At 36.2% G+C, this 20,590-nt stretch overlaps 9 protein-coding genes across 9 annotated transcripts; 7 read left to right on the top strand and 2 right to left on the bottom strand.

Moving 5' to 3' along the window:
- The first annotated feature begins 104 nt into the window (after positions 1–104).
- On the top strand, positions 105–1,282 carry SPOG_00275 (uncharacterized protein). Its single transcript, XM_013167784.1, has 3 exons — positions 105–235; positions 294–382; positions 543–1,282. The coding sequence occupies exons 1-3, from the start codon at positions 178–180 to the stop codon at positions 810–812; spliced, it is 417 nt and encodes a 138-aa protein (XP_013023238.1). The 5' UTR covers positions 105–177; the 3' UTR covers positions 813–1,282.
- SPOG_00276 (karyopherin Kap14) lies at positions 1,067–4,897 on the bottom strand. Its single transcript, XM_013167785.1, has 9 exons — positions 4,832–4,897; positions 4,616–4,788; positions 4,489–4,547; positions 2,283–4,442; positions 2,075–2,244; positions 1,912–2,030; positions 1,696–1,866; positions 1,574–1,653; positions 1,067–1,522 (listed from the first exon to the last, which is right to left on the bottom strand). Exons 2-9 carry the CDS (start codon positions 4,719–4,721, stop codon positions 1,409–1,411), a joined length of 2,979 nt encoding a protein of 992 aa, XP_013023239.1. The 5' UTR covers positions 4,722–4,788; positions 4,832–4,897; the 3' UTR covers positions 1,067–1,408.
- A 1,578-nt stretch (positions 4,898–6,475) lies between these two features.
- On the top strand, positions 6,476–8,047 carry SPOG_00277 (protein phosphatase type 2A). The gene is made up of 3 exons (XM_013167786.1): positions 6,476–6,872; positions 6,943–7,013; positions 7,096–8,047. The coding sequence occupies exons 1-3, from the start codon at positions 6,712–6,714 to the stop codon at positions 7,782–7,784; spliced, it is 921 nt and encodes a 306-aa protein (XP_013023240.1). The 5' UTR covers positions 6,476–6,711; the 3' UTR covers positions 7,785–8,047.
- Positions 7,875–9,788, bottom strand: SPOG_00278 (mRNA cleavage and polyadenylation specificity factor complex subunit). Its single transcript, XM_013167787.1, has 2 exons — positions 9,525–9,788; positions 7,875–9,378 (listed from the first exon to the last, which is right to left on the bottom strand). Exons 1-2 carry the CDS (start codon positions 9,597–9,599, stop codon positions 8,080–8,082), a joined length of 1,374 nt encoding a protein of 457 aa, XP_013023241.1. The 5' UTR covers positions 9,600–9,788; the 3' UTR covers positions 7,875–8,079.
- Positions 9,789–9,996: 208 nt separating this feature from the next.
- Positions 9,997–10,835, top strand: SPOG_00279 (uncharacterized protein). The gene is made up of 2 exons (XM_013167788.1): positions 9,997–10,337; positions 10,396–10,835. The coding sequence occupies exon 2, from the start codon at positions 10,417–10,419 to the stop codon at positions 10,558–10,560; it is 144 nt and encodes a 47-aa protein (XP_013023242.1). The 5' UTR covers positions 9,997–10,337; positions 10,396–10,416; the 3' UTR covers positions 10,561–10,835.
- Positions 10,836–11,343: 508 nt separating this feature from the next.
- On the top strand, positions 11,344–13,875 carry SPOG_00280 (scaffold protein Scd2). The gene is made up of 2 exons (XM_013167789.1): positions 11,344–11,932; positions 11,996–13,875. Exons 1-2 carry the CDS (start codon positions 11,924–11,926, stop codon positions 13,598–13,600), a joined length of 1,614 nt encoding a protein of 537 aa, XP_013023243.1. The 5' UTR covers positions 11,344–11,923; the 3' UTR covers positions 13,601–13,875.
- Positions 13,876–13,993: 118 nt separating this feature from the next.
- Positions 13,994–15,916, top strand: SPOG_00281 (DUF2009 protein). Its single transcript, XM_013167790.1, has 3 exons — positions 13,994–14,373; positions 14,419–15,598; positions 15,683–15,916. The coding sequence occupies exons 1-3, from the start codon at positions 14,201–14,203 to the stop codon at positions 15,800–15,802; spliced, it is 1,473 nt and encodes a 490-aa protein (XP_013023244.1). The 5' UTR covers positions 13,994–14,200; the 3' UTR covers positions 15,803–15,916.
- Positions 15,917–16,036: 120 nt separating this feature from the next.
- On the top strand, positions 16,037–18,146 carry SPOG_00282 (uncharacterized protein). Its single transcript, XM_013167791.1, has one exon. The coding sequence runs from the start codon at positions 16,131–16,133 to the stop codon at positions 18,027–18,029; it is 1,899 nt and encodes a 632-aa protein (XP_013023245.1). The 5' UTR covers positions 16,037–16,130; the 3' UTR covers positions 18,030–18,146.
- Positions 18,147–18,361: 215 nt separating this feature from the next.
- On the top strand, positions 18,362–20,300 carry SPOG_00283 (tubulin specific chaperone cofactor E). The gene is made up of 6 exons (XM_013167792.1): positions 18,362–18,413; positions 18,472–18,629; positions 18,669–18,937; positions 18,981–19,080; positions 19,121–19,387; positions 19,430–20,300. The coding sequence occupies exons 2-6, from the start codon at positions 18,472–18,474 to the stop codon at positions 20,172–20,174; spliced, it is 1,539 nt and encodes a 512-aa protein (XP_013023246.1). The 5' UTR covers positions 18,362–18,413; the 3' UTR covers positions 20,175–20,300.
- Positions 20,301–20,590: the final 290 nt, after the last annotated feature.

Genomic DNA, 20,590 nt, shown 5'->3' on the forward strand with positions numbered 1-20,590 from the left:
AAAAACAATCCCAGGTCACAAAACCACCATCAGGAACGTTTGCGAGGTCACGATAAAAAGCTTAAGATGATATAGTGATAAATTCCTTTCTACGAATCGCAGACCCCAACATGAGATCTTCTACCAACAACCAACATTGAAGCATATTTTTAGCCTTTTGTTCTAGAGTGTATCATTATGACCTATTTCTACAAGCCTTATAACTTTTATCAAAATCCTTCTCCTGGTTATCAATGTACGTCGAGTGCTTATGCATTTTGTCAAAGGACTGTGCTAATGAACATGCTTATTAGTACATGAATTCCGTTCTTCTTTCGAAAAAGCACGAACTTTTGATGTTGAAGATGATTTAGAATTTTGTCCTGCCTTATCTGAAGAAGAAGTATGCTTATCCGGGACGGTAATGGGCTAAGCAGTTGCAACTGGAATTGACCAGAATTCTTCACTCTTAAGGAAGTTTCTGTGAGTTTGTTAATTCTGCTTAATTCACCCTCTTAAAAGGATCCGTTAAACAAGGTTTATGTATTAACATGCTTGTATAGTTGACCGCAATTTACCAGATGACCGGGCTTTCTCCGACAAACAGTTCCCCATCTTTGTCTCCAATGACTCCCAATATGTATCCTTCTGTTATGCCGTCGATTCAAAATGGAAGCTACGCCGGGATGCAGTATGCACCCTCGTCATTCCAGCACAATCCAAGCACCCGCCAGAAAAAATCTTCTAGTATTCCAATCATTGACCCTGTGACTCGTGCTCCTGCAGTTTTGACAGCACCTACAGCAAATTCCCGTTCTAAGCCTTATTGGTAATGAGGACTTGGGGCTACTTTATATTTTGCATTCATGATGGTTATAATCTTTAAAGCTCTTTGTACAATTACTCATTGCGTTTACCCTTGTATTTATCCATTTTTCATTTATGCAGCCAATGCGATTGTGTGTATTTCAATTATTGCACCGCTCTTCTTTCATGTTTTGTCTTTCCTATCACCGTCACACGAACACATTCTACAAAACATCGCTTTTTACGAACATTGTTAAAATATTTTGAGAACCTTTTATCTTGTACAATACTTGTTTCTCTGTTCTATCCTTGTGTTGTTTATGTCTTTTGTTTTGATGAAGTTATTCACTATCAACATTCATTTTTCTTTTTTTTTACAAGGAGGCTTTATCCTTCTTCGGTTGTATATCTATAGTTGCTAAACTTTACGAATTAGTTTATCAATATTATCAGCATTGTAATAGCTTTAATTTGCTACACGAAAAATATCTAATGCCAACTGTAATCTAAAACCCATATGTATACAGTAAGCATGACCCAACTTGAAATTAATTACATGTATGTATTTTTCACACTAATAATGGTTGATTTCATCCATTCTTTATTTTTTTGCCCCAGAAACCTATTCAATGCTTGCCAAAGCAGCTTGCTGTTCTGCAGTAAGCCTTGAAGCATATTCGTTAAAGTTGTTAAGGTTGATTGCCATCGCATTTTTTAAAAAGTCAAGTAGATAGAACTGTGAAGCATTAATTAGGCTTTGTTCTTTCAATGCACTCATATCACTTACCTGCAAGTCTGTCGTGTCATCCTCACCTTCAGCGGATGATTTAATGGATGGAAATTCATCTTTAGCAAGTTCATTGACTTCTAATTTTTGTTAATAAACAATAAGAAAAAAAAGAGTTTTACCATCCGCAGATAAGCCCAAATCCTCAACGTTCGATGGGCCATCGTCCCAATCATCAGCCTCATCATTGGAAATTTCTTCTACAACAGATTCTCTAGAAAGAGACATATATTCATCAACCAATAGCTTAACCAACTTTTCGCGTACGCTGATGGCTGTATATTGATTTGGATCTAAATATAACGTTAGCAGTGCGTTTAGATATATAAAGACCATACGTAGACGAGCCTGAGAACGGGTAACGATTCTATCGGATTGTGATATTATATCACCTTTTACTTGGATCGTATCCAAAAGACTTGTTTGTGCTTTGTAAATGTTTATCATGGCAATACAACTGAGATTATCGGTTAGCAACAGTAGTAAACGATGAAATCATACATGACAGACAAGTTCTTAAAATTGCTGAAGTAAACATAATTATCACACCAAACTTGCATTAACGCTTCTAATGCGAATGTCCCTCTCTCATCTACTGTAGAGTTTGTCAAAAAATCCAAAACAGCTTCAGCATTTTTGTTGATCATTTTTGAGAAAACGTATATTATGCTCTATAATTGTTAGAAATATTCGTTGAAAACTGTATTACCTGAATAAAACGAGGTTGTTCAGCAACAATTGCTCTTTGTAGACAAGAAAGCAAAACAGGTTGCAAATCTACGGCCTGATTTGCATGTTCCAAGAGTTCTAAAAGAATCGTTCCCACAAGAAAACATGAAGAATCATCAGATTTGCTCAATAAGAGCTTTTGCAATATATACAGAATATATTGCAGTCCTGTTGCTCCGGATATTTCTGCTTGTAATACCTGTGGGCAGTCTTTACGCAAGAGCTCTCTTATGATTTCTTGTGAGAGTTGAAGCAGTTCCAAATCATCATTATGTGTTTCTGTAATTTGGTAAATAGGGGGCAAAACGTAATTGATAAAACCAGCTGGAAGAGGAGAAGGCCCGGCACGAATTAAAGAAGAAAGAAGGGTGCATCCAACATTTACCAAATTGGGGTCTGGATGGCTTAAAACCTGTAGCAATTCTGGCATAGTTATTTCGCAAACACTTTCGTAACTAGCTGCCTCACTAGTGAGGTCCTCAAACGTATCTTCGATTAGTCCGGATATATAAGGATCAGAAGGATTATTAGCTATAAGGTTGAATAATACCGGAATAAATGAACTATCTGGCTCCGCGGCTTTTTGACAGTCCAATCGAGCCAACGCCGTGATTGCTTCGACCAGAAGAACGAGCGATTCGTCGTAGCTGTTTTGAACATACTGCCTAAGAACTTGCAGCACAACAGGTTGCACCGAAGGTGATGGTTTTATTTCACTAACAGAGCATAATCTCTCAATTCCCTTAATGGCAGCAAATTTTACTAGGTCTGATTGAGCAGCATTCGAGATACAATTCAAAAATATTTGAAAAAATTCAATGGCTAGGGGAGTACTCTCTGAAAAGTAGCCAACGAAATTAAAGAAACTAGCCATCAATATCTCAGATACATCAGAAGTTTGCATTCGAACAGATATGGCTTTATATACTGGCTCCAAAAAGTCGTCATAAGTATCATCTGAAGCGGCATCGATGGAGCAGCATGCGTATAGCAAAGCTTCTTGATGAATCCAGTTTATGTCATTTTCCAAAATGTAAGTGCTAGCCAGTTCCCGAATGTGTTGTTGGAGCCTTAAATTTGTATGCTGTTCAAAAGAAGAAAGTACGTTAACAGCGGCTCCACGCACTGTATCAACAAATGCGTCATAATTCGTTTCGTTGATTATATACTCGTTAACATCGTTTTCGTATTGTTCAGTTTGACCTTTAGAAAGCTGGGCATATTGAACCAAAACAGATATACAAGGAGGGAGACTAGATAAAGAAGAATTACTGGCTAAGAAAAGGGCTTGAACAGACTTGTTCTGTAAAGCTACACCAACGAACTGAAGTAGTTCCATTAGATAACGAAGAGGAAAATTCATGCCAAAAACGTTCTCATCCGAACAACTGTCAAAGACTACATCTTTAAGATAAATGGGAAGCAACTTTTGCAGGATATCCCAAATTAAATCAACTAGTCTTACAACATAGGTTGATAACTTTGATGGAAACAATTCCCTTAATTTCGATAAAGACAAGGAAATTTCTCCCATTATACAAAATATACCCGTAGAGTCACCCAAAAGTTCATTACCCTGAAAAAGAGGAGTCTGTAATTTTTGAATAAACATGTCCATCCATGGAGGTAATAGTCGGTCAACAAAGACGCGAACTGGCTCATAACGGGTTTCTTTATACATTTCCAATAATTCCAAACATGAGCGAAATAATCCTATCGCACGGGCTTGCAGTTTTCGTAAAGAGTCATTAGGAGGAGCTAGCAAAACCAGTTGATATAGAGTCTCAGAAAGACGTGGTGCTATGATAAAAAATTGTTCCTCCACCAATGACTCATCAATCAACTCACACAAGACATCGAGTGCGGCATTGATAGAATTTTCATTGTTTGACTCGAGTAACTGTAAAACACAGGGAAAAACCTCAGGCCATTCATCCGGAAAGTCAACGTTTGCAATCAAAGATACTGCATAAGCGACTGCTTTATTAAGCTGGTAGTTTTCCAAGGAAACCAATTGATGAAGAAGGGCATCTCTCACCGTACGCTTAATATTTTCGTCAGGTATAGGACCTTCTTGGAACTGTTCAAACAAGGGGGACCAATGGTGAGTAATAAACCGCTGTAAATAGATTAAGGATCCCTTCATACTATTAGCACCTATCACTGAATGTACTAAAACAACGTACCTGTCGCAAAGGGATTGAAGCTCCAGAAGCTGCGATGTTCGTTAAATACAGAGGGAACTCTATTTCAAAAATGGTTAGGCTTTGATCTTTCGTATACTGTTGTAATCCTTTCTTCTCAGCTCCATACCAGGCAAATTTTCAAAATTCTTCAATTCGAGTTCTGCTTGTAAACGAACATTTGTTTCTGGGTATTGTACAAGCTCAAGAGCCTTTTTGATATTGCTTTCTGTCATCTTGAAGGCACTGATATATATGTAACCAAGCTATCCAGATTTTTGAACCGGGAGTTATAACAGCCACCTATTTCGTAAGTAAAAATATATAGATTTTATAAATAAATTACTTGGATCAATACAAGCTGGAATATAGCTTGATTATTTATTTGGTAGAAATATCAACGCGTTTCTTCTGTGTGCTGCTGAGTAACAGCTTATTTTTAGGTAACAGCTGCTTTTGCTAACAATGTCAATGTCACGATAGGTGTTTTGTTAGTATTATAGATATCACTATACACTACCATAAGAACATATTTCCGAATATTAACAAACGTTATAAGAATAAAGGTTGAGATATTACAAATGGTAAACAAAACAAAGCAAAACAACAACAATTTAAGATTTAAGAAACCTATTTCAAAAAGGGAAACCAGTAAACTTAAGAAACCGTTCCTTACAGAGAGTTAAATTATGCTAACGTTTTTAGCAAAGATGTATATACTCTTGTGTCTGCAGTCAGAATTTTGAGATTGGAAGATTCGACTGGTGTGGCTAAATAAGATCATCGAAACACTTCCAATTTAGTTAATCAGAGGACAGTACAACAGAATCCAATTAACGTAATCCTACAAATGTAATCATTACTTCCGCTCGATATTTATTCTCATAACCCGTGAGAATTACTTACATGACAAGATTAGTGAAGAAACCTGTTTGTTTTGTATAATCTTATAGATCCAATTACGGTTTAGAATATGCAAGGGAAAGGATCAGTTTTGTTTCAATTGCATAGGCACTTAATCGTATTCGTGAATACTCATTTACTGTACAATCTACTTAACGATAAATGTAGCACTACTCTTATATGATTGTATACAAGGACTTATATGTTTTTTGTTATCATACAAAAATTTGCATACAGGATAAAAATGGACCATTCTCATTCTATTTACGCCCATTATAATTCAAATGCCGGTAGAATCGCTCAATCCGAACAAGTATGTCTCGATTTTCTTGGGTGATGAAGTGCATTACGTTTATTTCCACCTTTCGTCTGATCATATCCTACATGAATTGATGGATGAATGAAATGCCAAGCAAGCCTTTAAATTAGGAACTCGATACAGACTAAAATGAACATTACGGAAATGCGGTGAATGGATCCCCAAGCCAACAAAACAGATTTACAGTCCTCCATACATACTTTACAAGGCCCTTCTACTTGTCAAAGTTAAATCTAGCTTTTAAAGACCATTCTCTCTGAAGAAGGAAGTCTCCACGAATGTGGGAGCACAAAGCATCCAAGAGAAAGACTTCAAACATCTCCAAAGACCACCACAACATACTAAATTGGTTCTAAAATCTTATCATATATCAATGATGGCTTTCACTAGTATCATCTGTTGGGTGTTTTCACCGATCAGGAGTGCCGTGTCTGTTGATAATCTTTCTTATTTCATCACTATCGCCGTCGTTAGTCTACTTGTTCTTAAGTTAGTGCTTCATTAAGGCGGTACACTCGAAAGGAATTGTCCGTGACACATTGCATTACATTATGCAATTAGCACGATATCATATTACACTAATAATTTATAACGATATTTTTTAGCACTTTTAGTAAACGACTTAATTAGGGGTATATTAAAACAGCATGTCCATTTATAATTAGGTATGCCTGTCAAATGGACAACAGACTATAAATAGCTTGACTTCCTTTTGAGTGACAGATCCCAAGGAAAGTAACAATGTCACTTCATGTCTGTTTATACATCCTCCGCATGCTGAAACGATTGTATATTTGAATTTGATGCGACTATTTGGATTAAATATAGGAGGTTTTTATGTATTTTTTTAATTTTTTCTTGAACGTTTTTATTTATTAAGGATATTGTTAACTTCAACCGCTTTCTTTGCCTGATAGGCTGAAAATCTTGCGCGACCTTCCTTTTTCCATTTGTTTATTAATGCTTAATTTTATATTTAATATTCTGCGTCTTGTTGATTCGAAATGCTTGATTTGGACGAAATAATTGAGAGGCTTTACAAAAAGCAAATTATTGCAGAACCGGTGATTGCATACCTCTGTAGTTTGGTTAAAGAATTATTGATTCAAGAAAGTAACGTTGTCCGTCTTTCTACGCCGATTACTGTAGTTGGCGACATTCATGGGTAAGTTGTACCGATAATAAAAATCTGTGTAAAAGCCCAATTATGAGCATGACTGCTAACTTCGACAAAGTCAGTTTGAAGATTTGTTAGAGATCTTTCGGATTGGTGGTCCTTGCCCATTCACGAACTATATATTCCTGGGTATGTATCTCCTTAGCTGAGCGGCACCTATGAAAGCTTTTCAGAAGAAATCTATATTCATGTTCTTTGCTAATAATTATAGGTGACTATGTTGATCGTGGGTATTATAGTATAGAAACGATCACTTTGCTATTGTGTCTAAAGCTAAGATATCCAAAAAGAATTACCCTGCTTAGAGGTAACCATGAATCTAGAGGAATTACGCAAACATACGGTTTCTATTCAGAATGTCTTAGAAAATATGGCTCTGCAAACGTTTGGAAGCAAATTACAGACATATTTGATTTCTTAACACTAGCAGCTACAATCGATGATAGTATTTTTTGCGTCCACGGTGGACTTTCGCCTAGTATTCAACATATTGATCAAATTGTAGTACTTGATCGATTCCGAGAGTTTCCTCATGAAGGAGCCATGGCTGATCTGGTATGGTCGGATCCAGATCCAAGTATCCAAGAGTTTTCTTTATCTCCTAGAGGCGCAGGATATTCATTCGGTGAAATAATAGTTTCTAAATTTCTTCACGAGAACAATATGGATCATATTTTACGAGCTCATCAACTTTGCAGTGAGGGATATCAAATTCTGTTTGAAGAAAAGCTATCAACTGTTTGGTCAGCTCCTAATTATTGCTATCGTTGTGCCAACTTAGCTAGTATCCTTCAAATTGATACGGATAAGTCAAAGTTTTTCAATGTTTTTGACGCAGCCCCTAACCAAGAGAACCCTTACGTTGAACCTGCTGCGAGGGCAGCGGAATACTTTCTCTAAATACCTCTTTCTTAATTTTTGTTTTCTATACAAAATGCTTTACTTTTAGCGTATTGCGTTTGAAATTTCCCTTACTATTGATTTGTATAATAGGATTGCTTTCATTCATTAACATTTACTACTTCTTTCTTTGCAATAGATGAATCTATTTCTACTATATAGTAAGCACTGACTGTTCAAAAGTGGGAATTCAATGTTACTTAATTAACTTTGATCATATAAAATAATTAACCTCTAAAACTGTTAGTATAAGTAAAGAGCGGAATAAGATATTTTTTAAAGTTATAAAACAGTTTTACTCCTGCCATTTGCATGTTCCCATAATCAAAGCATTACTTGGGAGTCGATCTGGTACAGGAGAAAGAAGGGTCATTCTGTTTTTTACATCGTCCACGTCGGTGACGAAGACATATCCAAGTATACAAGAATCTATAATTGCAGTTTCATTTTCATCTTCATTCACGCTCGAAATTGCCAAAATTGAATTTTGTAGAATTGTCATTGCTTCAGTCGTGATCCTTTCTAAATATTGACCCTTCCCACTAAGAGCTAAAGACATATAGGAACCTTGTTTGTCTGCTTGACCAGTTTCTTCTTCAAAGCCAATTGGGAGCACCGAAGATTTCGGGCCGCTTTCTGATGCTTCCAGCACGCGATAAACTACTAGTTGGGTGGAATCGACGATTATCGAAAGTGGTGAAAGAGGCATTCGTTCATCTCCATAGAAATATTGTTTTAAACATTTGGATTGCCATTTTGCAATCCATTCCGGTTCTCTGTCAATACATCCTCCACTCGACGGAAGCTTGACGACAGAAAGCCAAGAGGCATCACTATAATTGCGCTTTATAGTGCTGTACAATCGCTCAGAGCCCAGTACAAGGACAATATTGATACGGAAATCAGTAATAATAGAATGAAGAGTACCCTGGTAGCGTTCATAATTCTCTTGTAAAGAACAGGTGTCAACAAGGCAACCAGACACAGATGCATCTGAGCTTTGAGTCATTCGTGAATTAACAGCAAGTGCTAAACGAGAGCAGCAAGATTTATATAGTTTGGGATTATCATATGGACTATCCAATCCATAGTTGTATACCAGAGGAGACTTGGCAAGAATATGAGTAGGGCCGGTGGACATACTAGCACCGAAACCAGTTGCTTCTTGGATGTCCAAAATGGTGGCATTATGAAAAGCGGATATGGAGCCTGGCAGAGCAACCATGGGTTGACTAGGATCAAGGTTAACACAAACGGGATGTCGAGATTGCCTTAATGCATATGATTCTAAGATTTTCATAACGCTCGTTTTGCCAGAGCTTTTGGGTCCAATAAGACAGACCCTAGGACCTGAAATAGAGGGATCGACCGAAGCATCGTCCTCAGCTTTTTTGCGTATATTTTCCAAAGCAAAATGCAGATTTAAATATGTACACATAGGAGTTTCTTCAGCGACATACTCCACAGAGGGTTCTCCTTCTACTTCTAAAGTACATCCCTGCCAAGTAAAGATTGCTCCTTTGACTTGTTCAAATTTATATGGAGGACCCAAAGCGAGTTCTGTACCAAAATACTCAGCATTTCCATTTGCAAGCTAATCGACAAAGGTTAGTCATCTATGGTTGACGAAGACATCAGAATAACAAAAAAAACTCTCAAGAAAAGAAAAAGGCATAAAAGAGGAAGAATACCTCTTATTATTTACGAACTTTTGAGAAAGATCGTTGACTCAACACATACCCGAATTTGAATTCCTGGTTCCTCAACTTCAAAACGCCATTCACACCCTTTGGGAACAACTATTTCTTTCATCATTTTTTATGTAGATTCAGCAGCCATAGACTGCTACTAAAAAGTAAAAAACCAAACCAAAAGACAATCCTGAGCGAAAAACGCAGCTAGGATCCTAAGAAAGTAAATAATGAGCCCAAAGGATGCTCCTTTTTCCTTATTGCAAACACTAGTGAAACCGTTATCCAAGCTTATAATACTTTTTAGTATGCGTAATGAAAGGTAAATAAAGAAGCATAAGACAGCCTCGCTATACTACTTTCACCATGGGTATCAACGTCATATAGGCGAGGAAACGTTAGAATGTTCCATCACGATAATTTGATTTAACCCAGAGCGGCGAACGATAACAAACGTCACGTTAGACCACGAAACCATCTGCTGTGATGTAACAGCGTTCTTGCAGCTGCAGATCTTCGTGCAAATCATTATGTGTATTTTGTACATGTGCCAAAGGAAAGCCCCTGAACAAACCCGGTTTTAGCAATAAAACGGACGAACAAGTTTGGTTTTATAAGTTGAATTAAGATCTAAACAATGTAAGAAATATGTCTCACAAAGCAATGCTATGAAAAAAGACAACAGCGGTCAGGCGAAGGATTTTCCGTTTACATAAATGTAGATCTATTTGTTATTCTTTGGAACCATAGAATCCAGGACCGCCACCCCCTTATGTATGATTCAAACAACAAAGAAAAATTATATAAGACCCCTTGCCTCAATCTCTTTCTTTAACCAAGCAATTTTTACTAAGCTTAAAAGGTAATATTCCTTTGGTAGATGATACCCATGATTTGGAGAATTACTAACTATTGAGTAGGATTATATTATAAATTTAATAATGGACAATAAAAACTGTGGATGTGGCAGTGGAAAAGCTTGCACTTGCCAAAACCAATGCTCTTGTGAAGCATGCAAGGGTAACTGTGGTTGCAAGAGTGGTGACAGCAAATGCCAATGTGAATCTTGCAAGTGTGGAAAGTAATGATTAATCGCGGGGTTTCCCTTTCGTTTCATACCTGCTCTGTTACCATAAACAACCTTTTCGCATCCCTTATGTGCAACTTTTTATCCAAGTTGGCGCATTGACGAACCAGCATACCTTTTCAGGAACGACGATGGTAATATAATGCAATGAATGATATATGTTTATTTCATTTTATTTTATTTTCATAGTTTGGCTGCATAGTATGAAAAACAAACATGGAATGAGATAATCAAAGTATTGAAATTTCGTGAGCTTCAATTAAACAAGGTATCGAAAGTTGCTGCTCCCGTGCTTTATAACGTAAACAGACGTGTTGCCGTTGAGCCGTGGAGAAATGCCGTTGAGACACTTTTTGATTCAATAACAGCATTCCGTCGGTGCCTCCTAGGCTTGTCGCAAGGATCCCATTTGACCAATATAATGATATTGAGATACTGCCTAGTTTGAGAGACTGAATGGTATAAACTTTTTTTTTTCTCTCCCCGGTAGAATAGTAAACAAGTATACATCCCTGGAACAAGCTATCATTGTTACTTAAATCTAAACTTTTAGTTAGCGAACATGTTGAACGGGAAGTGGGTTCATGAAGAGCAAAGGATTGGTAAGAAGAGAAATTCTTTCTTTGCGAAACTGATTTTTATTGATTTTCTTTCGAAACCATTTGTGCATTCAGAGGTAACTTTGACTGATATATTGCCCAACAGGTCTGTAGGATTATATTACAATGACCGAAAACAATGGCTGCAACCGTCAAAGCACATTGTTAAGTAACAACGTCCAGGGTAACATGAAGGAACATTACTAGGTCTTGTATTAGGGATAACGGTGATTTCTCCAGTACGTGTCGCGTTTCAACCCTTCTTTCTTTGCCTTTTCGCCTTTAAAAGCAAGGAGACAAGCTATTTTTATAGCTTTGTTAAAAAAAAAAAGAAGAGCAAAGTAAAAATAAGAAAGGTTTTCGTTGCTTTTACGTTTCAGCGTTTTTATCTCTCTTTTTTACGGTTCATTCTTTTAGCTCTCTTTCACGGTGGTCAAATTAAGAACCAAAGGAATTTAGCAACTTATATTTCCTTTTTCTTTCTTTCCTTTTTTTGACATATCCCCTTGAAGTCACTCAGAACATTCTTTCCCTCGTCATTCTTTTTGTTATCTACTTTTTCCTTTGTTTGTTCAGGTAATACAGTCAGTCATTCTTTAATTAGAGACTTTCTCAAATACCCTTACTCAAATATATTTCTTCCCACGGATTCCTTTTCTCTAATCTTTATATAATTTTTCTTTTTTATTTCTGCTAAACGTAATATCTATTCAATAAACCCTTTGTTAATTGAACACGGGCACAATCATCGTCAGTCTATTCATGGTGAAGGTATTATCTTTTTTTGGTTGTTGTTTTTAATTTTCGTATTTTTTTCACTAACCTGGACTCCAGATTCGACGTTCTTGGAAAAGCCATAGTCGCATTTCGAATAAAGATCCGTTTTCCATTGAACCCCCTAGAAAGGTCATACGGGCTTTGTATGATTACACAGCACGAAAAGCTTCTGAAATATCTTTTACAAAAGGAGATTTTTTCCATGTAATTGGTCGTGAAAATGACCAACTCTGGTATGAGGTCTGTAATCCGGCCGCAGGAACACATGGATTTGTCCCTGTTTCTCACTTCGAAGAAATTGGGAAAAATGCAAGTTCTATGAGAAATAGCAGCGGTAGTGAATCCACTGGGAATTTCGTGGATCTAACCAACTCTACAAATTCTCCTCGGATTTCTTTAAATGATTTGCAAACTTCTACTCAGCCTCTTTTTGGTATTGTGCAGTTCGATTTTGTTGCAGAAAGGGCAGATGAACTAGATGCTAAAGCCGGTGAAACAATTATTATTATTGCTCGCTCTAATCACGAGTGGTTGGTCGCAAAGCCAATCGGTAGACTAGGTGGACCAGGTCTTATTCCTCTCACATTTATTCAATTACGAGATTTAAAGACAGGTGCCGTGATCAAACATATCAGCGAAGCTATTTTGCGTACCTCTTGCATTCCACGAGTAGAAGATTGGAAACGTGCTGCCGCTGATTACAAAAAAAGCAGCATCCCTTTAGGGACTTTTCAGTCTCCATTGGAAGACTCCTCATCTTCAGTTGGATTCGAATCTAAAAGTACCTTAACTGATCCAGTGAAGGAGTCATCACCTTTTTCAACGCCTTCTTCATACGTAAGCTCTTCGAAACTTAGTCCATCAAACAATATTAGCGATGGTCAATACATATCCTCTGCTTCATCAAACACTATTTCTCATTTTAATGTTCCTTATGTAATTGCTGCAATGGTGGAAGCGTATTTTGCTCATAATAATCAATTTTGGTACTTGGTACGTGCAGTAATGAGTGATGGCCGACATCGAAACCTTTGCCGTTATTACGAAGACTTTTATCATCTTCAACTGACATTACTTGATGCATTCCCCAGCGAAGCTGGTCATGGACAAGCTCGTCGTATCATTCCCTACATGCCTGGCCCTGTAGATGATGTGAATGAATTGATTTCATCTCAACGAGCTTTGGATCTTGATGTCTATGTAAAAGAACTTTGTCGACTTCCTTCTCATCTGTTGGAGAGTGATTATATAAAAAAGTTCTTTTTACCTATGGAAGGTGACGTTGATGCTTCTCATCCTACCAGTTCTATGCCTCGTGTTGTAGAGCGCCCGTTCATATTTTTAGAATCACAAAAGGCAAAAAGCCTTACTGCCCCCAATACGCCTGTTTCCGGGAACGGTCATAATAATACTACCCCGATGTTCCAGAAGGTAAAAATTCGTTCTGGAGATGAGACATTTGCCTTGCGAATTGCCTCGGATATAGCTTACGAAGCATTTATTGATAAACTGAAAGCAAAGTTGGGTTTCCAATGGTACAAATTGGTTTATAGAGACGAAGCCACAAATGATTTCTTACCTATGTGTAACGCAGATGATCTTCGCAATGCATTCTCTCAGAAGTCCGGTGCTTTATTGCTTGCAGAGAGACAGAAAGTTTGACTTTTCAATTTTGAATCATTCATACTCAACTATTTGAATGAAACGCAGTATTTTATGATGGTTTTGTGCAACTTACATTCCCTTCTTTTTATTGCATTCATATTTACTGATATTTCTTTTGATGGCATGTTTTCTATAATTTGGCTATACTTTTGTGTTGACATTGATCATGTTTTCTAGTTTTTGTACTTTATTTCGGGTTCCTTTCGTTCTTATTTAATATATTCCATTCTTTCACGAATTCTCACAAATGCCTAGTTTAACTTGTCATCTTCTTTAAGGTCTTACTTAGAGTATGAAATGTAAAATTCAAAAATAGTTTATATGCGTACAAAGTTTCAATTTGTATTTAATAAAAATAAAAGTTTTTAGTTCCATGATGAGTATACCTCACTATGGTTTCTTCTGCAAGTCGTCAGTGTACCACTGCAATTTCTTCACCATCAATTCAGAAAGTGTTTGGACGCCCACTAGAAAAACATATACGCCTATCAGCTAAAAAATAAAAGTCTGAAGTTACTAAAAACTTTAATTATCTATACCTTTTTGTACTTTATGTTGTCCCTTTTTGTTAAGAATCGCAATAATTTTTGTTAGACTATGAACACAGAAGAGTTACGAGAGCTATACTTATCATCTATTTTACCTGAAAATATACAGGATAAAGATGTAGCTACTGAAAATGCTCCTTCTTTCATGTCGCAGCGCAGTAAAGTTATACCTGTACGGCTAGAATACCAAGAGAGAAGACTACTTCATTTATTGGTTGCTGCGTACGTATATCTGCTACTTTTTCTATTAATTCACTAATGAATCAGTTTGGATGTATGCGATTACACGGATACTGTCGATACCTTACAATTTTCGTCTAAAGCTAAGCGGACTGCTCAGCAATTAAAAGGCATTACCTCTGTATTAGCAGGAATTATGGTAGCCTATGACTATAAGGCTGGGCAGGAGTTATTAGAAAACAGAGAGTTTGAAAAGTATGCGAGCTTTTTCCAAGATGTCTTTGAAATAGGCCGTCGGTACAAGGTCTTGAATCCCAATCGGTTAGGTACTTCCTATGGTAAACTTATGTACTTTGTTCAGGATTCCATGTGTCCAGAAATTCAGGAAAATCTAGGGTTCAATCTATTTAAGCCAATTTTAACTGTTTACGAATTTTTGAAAGAACGAAAAGCTTTGAAGGCGCTTGAGGATCCTTACATTACGGTTGCTACTATGGAAATTGTAGCAGGCGGTCGGGCAAGATCTGCTATTCAAAAAGATATTAAAGCAAAAGAGCGTGCGGTAGAAACTATTGCAAAAAGGCACGCGAGCTCAACCATAACGAAGGATCAAATCCGCTGGTGCTTATATTCCTTAGCGGATAGTAATAGCTACCTTCGATTTAACCGAGATCCGGTTGCTAAATTGATAGATATGGTTAAACAAAACTTTTCCGCCGATACCGTGGATGATGAATTTAGTTTGGCTATCGATGCCGCCAACGGTTCTCGTTTGCAACATAATCATTACAAGCAATACCATTATGTACTTCAAAGTCTTAACTTGTGGCTATTAATTATGGGTGAAATCTTCTCCTTATGGGCCTTGAGTGATTTAGAGTTGACAAATCCAGATGTCCGGTACGAGTTGGTCAATAATAATCAAGGTGTTCACAGGATACAGGCGTGTCCTAACATTCGAATTGCTATGGAACGTATTTTGAGCAGAGCTCAGAAACAAGCCGGCTCATGGATCGGCGACTCAACAATTCATTTGGGTGACACGGCTGTCCCAAATGCTTTGTTGTTTATTGATAAGTATATGCAAGTACCACGTATCCTTACTCCACTTGTTTTACTATTTGAGGAACTTGACTCTCTACATGACCAGGCTTTACTCCGCTATATAAACACTGCTTTTGGTGGAAAGGAATATTTAAAAAAAATGGTGTTAACAGATTTCATGCGCTTTGGTTTTGACGGTTCTGGCGCAGACAACTGGTTTGATGTAAGTAACTTTGTTTGTGTTCGGTATAATAATGTTCTGAACAATATACACTGGCTGCATTTGAGTTATGCTAACCATATATAGGCTGGTAGCTGTATCGACGGTCGCCTTACTAGCGCCTGGAATTGGGCCAACAGCATCCACACAAAAGATTATTATAGAGTACTATTGATGACCGGATTTTTAAGTTTCAATGGAGATTAGGATGTAAAAATTAGATTCAAAAAAAATCAATGATTTTATATATAATATTGAATTACTTTTACTTTATATCCAGAGTCAAGTTGATAGTTTTATTAATCCTTTTAGTATCAAACATGCTGAACTAAGTATGTAAACTTTGACTTAGCAACTGTGAATTAAGACATTCTTTTATTATTTATGTATTATTTTGAAAATATAAAAGATATATATAATTTAGAATGCATTTCTCATCACATTTTGTTGTGCTTTATTGCACTACTCCTAGCCTACATCTCATTAATCAGTATTTCCATAGCTCTTTCCCTTTCATATAGGATGTATCTTATTTATGGTGTCAATTACAGTAAACAGACATAAAAATTATCTTCTACGGACGTCAAAATCGGTCATTTCTTGCGGCATAACAACAAATCTTGCTTGCAATTATGTGTATCAAAGGGCGTTGAATGTGTTAGGATTTCGAGGAGGAAATGCCAGGTTCATAAATGATTATCATTGGTATCCGAATAATATATCACCTTACAAACACTTCAGGAAGAATGGAGTCTCTAATAGCTCGTTTGTTAATGTCTCTGAAAATCAAGGTAGAAGCCGTGAAACTTTGGAACTATCCATATCAAAGCTATACAATGATTGTATCGGCTATTTAAATCCTTTTTATAATATTTATGAAGCTAATGAAGCTTTGTATTTGCGCTTAATTGAATTCTTTTCAGAAAGCCAGACAGTATTCATTCTCTTACAACAAGAATTCGAAGAAGAAGCGAAAATAATTTTTGAATATTTTCAAAAAGTAGCTTGTTTAGATCCTGACTATTCTCGTTCATCCAAGGTTACAGAAAACATATTGAATGACTTATTTAAGTATTGTAAACTATTGACCGACAAAGGTCAAGAAGACCCGAATAAGTTTATTCATGCATGCGTCAATTGCCTTCTATTCCTATCTTCTGATCGCTCCTTTTCTACTGTCTACTGGCAGCATGGGTCTCAATATCAGCAGTTCTTAAATTTATTAAGAAATGCTTCACGTTCTGTTCTTCAACCGAATAATGATCTTTATAAAAGCATTGAAATATTTTTTTACTCTATTCTTCAATCTTACGCGCTACATAAAGGATTCATTCCTTCAGCCAATTCTATTGATCGCTGTCTACCCGAAAACATGCGGATAAAAGAAGAAGAATGGGCAAGAATATTATCATTCAAAAGGGATCCTTCCCTTTTTTCAAACCCTGAGTTACCTAAGAACTTCTCAGATTCCTCTTTGCTTTCCATTCTTTATAGCGGGAATTATCAAGCTCTTAGTGAATGGCTTATTTCAGCTTGTAAAGAGGGACAAGTTTCTAATTTAAGGATTCTTAACCTGTTATTGAAAGGGGAACCTAAAACGATAAACCTAAGAGATACTGTTTCCTTGTTTATGTATTCAGTAAAAAATATCCCCAATAACAGTCGGTTCCTTGAGGTTAAAGCTTCTTTATTGTCGAAATTACTTCGAGTTAAAAAACTTCAGGAATTTCAAGCCGTCTTATCTACTCTCCCAAACATCCAGTCGATGATTGAACACCGAAGATATGATGTTCTGCTTCCAATAATAGATTATGTTACCTTTACAAAGGATATGGACCTATTTTTGGAGCTTAACACTTCTCTTCTTACGTGTACAAGGGAAATACCAGAAGAATTATACGTGAAAGTTTTGAAATGCTATGGTCAAATGCCGAAGGATGTAACCTATTACAAACTGTTTAAAGCCTTCTTGGAGAAAAACCCTATTTTAGATGAAAAACAAAAACGTTATGTTAATAGCATCTTATTAAAGAGCTGTCATACTCACCTTTCTCATGTACTGTATCGGGAATTCCCACACATATTGAGGCCAAAAAGCCCGATTTTATTTTTTTGCTATTGCTTTAGGAAAAGGGGGAACGAATGGATTCTAAAATACTTAAACATCGCCGGACATCCTAAAGATGATATATGGAATGACATGATTACGAACCCCGATGCCTCTAAAACCTTACTAAAAGCTTTTTGTTCCAAATATGATTCAAGTCGAGCAATAAAATTTCTAAAAGCGTGTTCTGCTGAAGGACCTTACCCTTCAAATTTATTACGGGAGATTCTTCATCATGCTCAACTTGAGAATAATTGCGAGACCATAAAATGGCTGAAATCTCAAGAGACGGAAGTTTCTCCTCCTGTACTTGAAAAACAATTATAAAAATAACCATTGTCGAGTTTACTCTATAAACACTTTTGGATTTTTTTTAATCAAATGTTAATAGCCCTTGTTTTCATGCTTGCTTTCATTAAAAATACTAATATCATTTCATTTTTAATCTGTATTGTGATTTGTTTGATTGAATTAAGTATTAAGCCATGTCTTATGTTTGTAACTGTTTTTTAGACATGAAAGGATTATGCATAGTAATTTCTGTTCCGAAAAGGCTAGTTAAATGTAATTGTCTATATAAATCTGAAGCTTTATATATTCAATTAACCCAAGGCTGATTTTAAACATATATTGAAGCTTTCGATATGGATTAACCAAGATCCATTTCCACCATGCCAAAATCCTTGAAACTTTTAATTGGCAATTAAAAAGGTATGAAGAGAAAATTTCCACGAATATCACTTCTTTAGCATTTATTAACAAAGTAAAGATGAAAAGTATTTCGGCTTCAGAATACGCCAGTATCTTAGGCACGCGTATTGTTCTTGTACTAGAACATCAAGAGGATAGTGATTTCAAAATTATTTTAGACAAGAATGTCGATCCAAAAACTTTCGTAAAAAAATGCTGGCGTCACAAATTACCTATGTATGCTTTGATATTATGAAAGTCTGTTTAACCCTGCAGTATTGTAAAAAATCGAAGCCTCTATTGCTCAAAAGAATTTCCATTTGACAGAAAAAAATCTTTTCTAGATGCTTTATACGAAAAGTATGGCAATTCTTCACCATTAATTTCGTCGTTAAACTTGAAGAATGGGAAGCAAATTGAATTTTGCGGATTTCAGGACATCAAAAGCTTGCAAGCGGACTTTCAGAGACTAAAAATAGTCATTTTAGAAAACTTGCAGATCTCCTCAGTTGATACTGAAGTTGATCATGGTTCCATTTTGTCAGGTATACGGAAAGTGACACTTAAACTCGACTAACCCAAGTATAGGAGTCCAAAAACTTAACCTATCAAGTAACTTACTTAATTCTATGAATGATGTACTATTCTTATGCAGTCAGCTGCCGAGTTTGAACCAATTGATTTTGGAGTACGAAACTAGCAACTATTCAGTAAGCTAACTACTCCAGTAAAAATAAATACCTATCTTTGGATGAATTTAATCCTAAGTTCTCTAATCCTCAAGTATCGAGCCTATTTTTAAGAGATTGTAGCATTCGATCAGAGGAACTTGGATGGATACAGAAGGCATTCCCTTGTCTTAACGAACTTTTCTTGGACTATAATGATGTTGAATTAAACTCAAATTGCTGTTTGATGTCAACTGAGACTCTTAGTCTATCATATAATACTCATTTAGTAACAGCTGATCTTACTTCTTTTCCTGTGTTTGAAAGGTAATACAATTTTATGAACGGTGCAAAACTAACGGATTACAGAACAAAATGGCTGAATATTTCCTTTAATAATATTTCCGATCTTAATATCTTACCTTTAGAAAACATGCAGTACTTATCTTTCCTAGATATATCAGGAAACAACATCAATTCCTGGGATCAAATTGCTCTCTTACAGACACTAAAGTCTCTGAAAGAGCTTCGGCTTTCTCTTTCAAAACTCCACGATAAGACTGATGAGACTAGAATGCTTGTTATTGCTCGCCTCCCTAGCCTAATGAAGCTTAATGATGTTTCTATAAGCAAGAGTGAACGCGAAGATTCTGAAATTTATTATTCCTCTTGCATTCGTAAATTTGTTTTAGAAAATGAAATTTCTAAGGCTGATACATTGGATAACATAGAGCCCATTTGGCGATACATCTGGAAAAAACACGGTTTGTCAGAACCAGAATTTTATCGGATTCAGAAAATCGATAAAAAACCTGGTGTAATCAAAGACAATATTATACGAGATGTATGCGTTTCGTGTAGTGAAGGCAATGAACATGTTGTTCTTCAGTTTCACCAAAACTGGACGGTATTATCAGTTAAAGCACTAATTGCATTTCGGTTTAACTTACGCGCCTTCGAAACCATATATCAATTCAAAGGCCAAGAAGACAAATGCTTTAGAATAATTGACTCTACTCAGGACGAGAAGCAGCTATATGAATTACCATTCACAATTACAGAAGTTAGAATAAGTCCCAAAGATTGCGTCGGCGACATATCGAGAAGCGAATAAATACAAAAAAAAAGCATAAATATTTTTCAAAGAATATATAGATAATATAAGCGATCTATTTTGATCAACTTTGTTTAAGCATTTTCAATTAAGCTGAAGGAATGATAGAAACAAACAGAAATACGCACATTTTCATAAGCATTAAATATAGTTAAAACCAGCCAGACCTCGATAGATAGAGAACAAATAACAAACTGAACAACAAAAATAAGACAAATCAGGATACAAATAGACAACTCGGTTAATTTTCTTCGTTTCCCTTTCAAAGAAAAATTGTGGAACCATAAACGAGAAAACTCGAATATGCATCATATACCCGATAGTAAAACAGAAAGACGATGTTTTATTCTCACACAGAATGATGTACATCAAGTCAATCTATAAGTTAAAACAACAGTTGCATTACTAAAGCAACT

The sequence above is a fragment of the Schizosaccharomyces cryophilus genome, assembly GCF_000004155.1.
Source record: "Schizosaccharomyces cryophilus OY26 unplaced genomic scaffold supercont4.3, whole genome shotgun sequence".
NCBI classification, from domain to species: Eukaryota; Fungi; Ascomycota; class Schizosaccharomycetes; order Schizosaccharomycetales; family Schizosaccharomycetaceae; genus Schizosaccharomyces; species Schizosaccharomyces cryophilus.

Bases quoted from the DNA above. Each gene is read 5' to 3' on its own strand.
- SPOG_00275 (XM_013167784.1), top strand. From the start codon at position 178: ATGACCTATTTCTACAAGCCTTATAACTTTTATCAAAATCCTTCTCCT. The intron at 236-293 runs GTACGTCGAGTG...CATGCTTATTAG, and splicing joins TCCTTCTCCTGGTTATCAAT to TACATGAATTCCGTTCTTCT. The intron at 383-542 runs GTATGCTTATCC...ATGCTTGTATAG, and splicing joins CTGCCTTATCTGAAGAAGAA to TTGACCGCAATTTACCAGAT.
- SPOG_00276 (XM_013167785.1), bottom strand. From the start codon at position 4,721: ATGACAGAAAGCAATATCAAAAAGGCTCTTGAGCTTGTACAATACCCA. The intron at 4,548-4,615 runs GTATGGAGCTGA...TTTTTGAAATAG, and splicing joins GAATTTTGAAAATTTGCCTG to AGTTCCCTCTGTATTTAACG. The intron at 1,867-1,911 runs GTATGGTCTTTA...CGTTATATTTAG, and splicing joins CCGTTCTCAGGCTCGTCTAC to ATCCAAATCAATATACAGCC.
- SPOG_00277 (XM_013167786.1), top strand. From the start codon at position 6,712: ATGCTTGATTTGGACGAAATAATTGAGAGGCTTTACAAAAAGCAAATT. The intron at 6,873-6,942 runs GTAAGTTGTACC...ACTTCGACAAAG, and splicing joins GTAGTTGGCGACATTCATGG to TCAGTTTGAAGATTTGTTAG. The intron at 7,014-7,095 runs GTATGTATCTCC...TAATAATTATAG, and splicing joins CACGAACTATATATTCCTGG to GTGACTATGTTGATCGTGGG.
- SPOG_00278 (XM_013167787.1), bottom strand. From the start codon at position 9,599: ATGATGAAAGAAATAGTTGTTCCCAAAGGGTGTGAATGGCGTTTTGAA. The intron at 9,379-9,524 runs GTATGTGTTGAG...TTTGTCGATTAG, and splicing joins AACCAGGAATTCAAATTCGG to CTTGCAAATGGAAATGCTGA.
- SPOG_00279 (XM_013167788.1), top strand. From the start codon at position 10,417: ATGGACAATAAAAACTGTGGATGTGGCAGTGGAAAAGCTTGCACTTGC.
- SPOG_00281 (XM_013167790.1), top strand. From the start codon at position 14,201: ATGAACACAGAAGAGTTACGAGAGCTATACTTATCATCTATTTTACCT. The intron at 14,374-14,418 runs GTACGTATATCT...CTAATGAATCAG, and splicing joins CTTCATTTATTGGTTGCTGC to TTTGGATGTATGCGATTACA. The intron at 15,599-15,682 runs GTAAGTAACTTT...AACCATATATAG, and splicing joins GCGCAGACAACTGGTTTGAT to GCTGGTAGCTGTATCGACGG.
- SPOG_00282 (XM_013167791.1), top strand. From the start codon at position 16,131: ATGGTGTCAATTACAGTAAACAGACATAAAAATTATCTTCTACGGACG.
- SPOG_00283 (XM_013167792.1), top strand. From the start codon at position 18,472: ATGAAAAGTATTTCGGCTTCAGAATACGCCAGTATCTTAGGCACGCGT. The intron at 18,630-18,668 runs GTATGCTTTGAT...TTAACCCTGCAG, and splicing joins TGGCGTCACAAATTACCTAT to TATTGTAAAAAATCGAAGCC. The intron at 18,938-18,980 runs GTATACGGAAAG...ACCCAAGTATAG, and splicing joins TCATGGTTCCATTTTGTCAG to GAGTCCAAAAACTTAACCTA.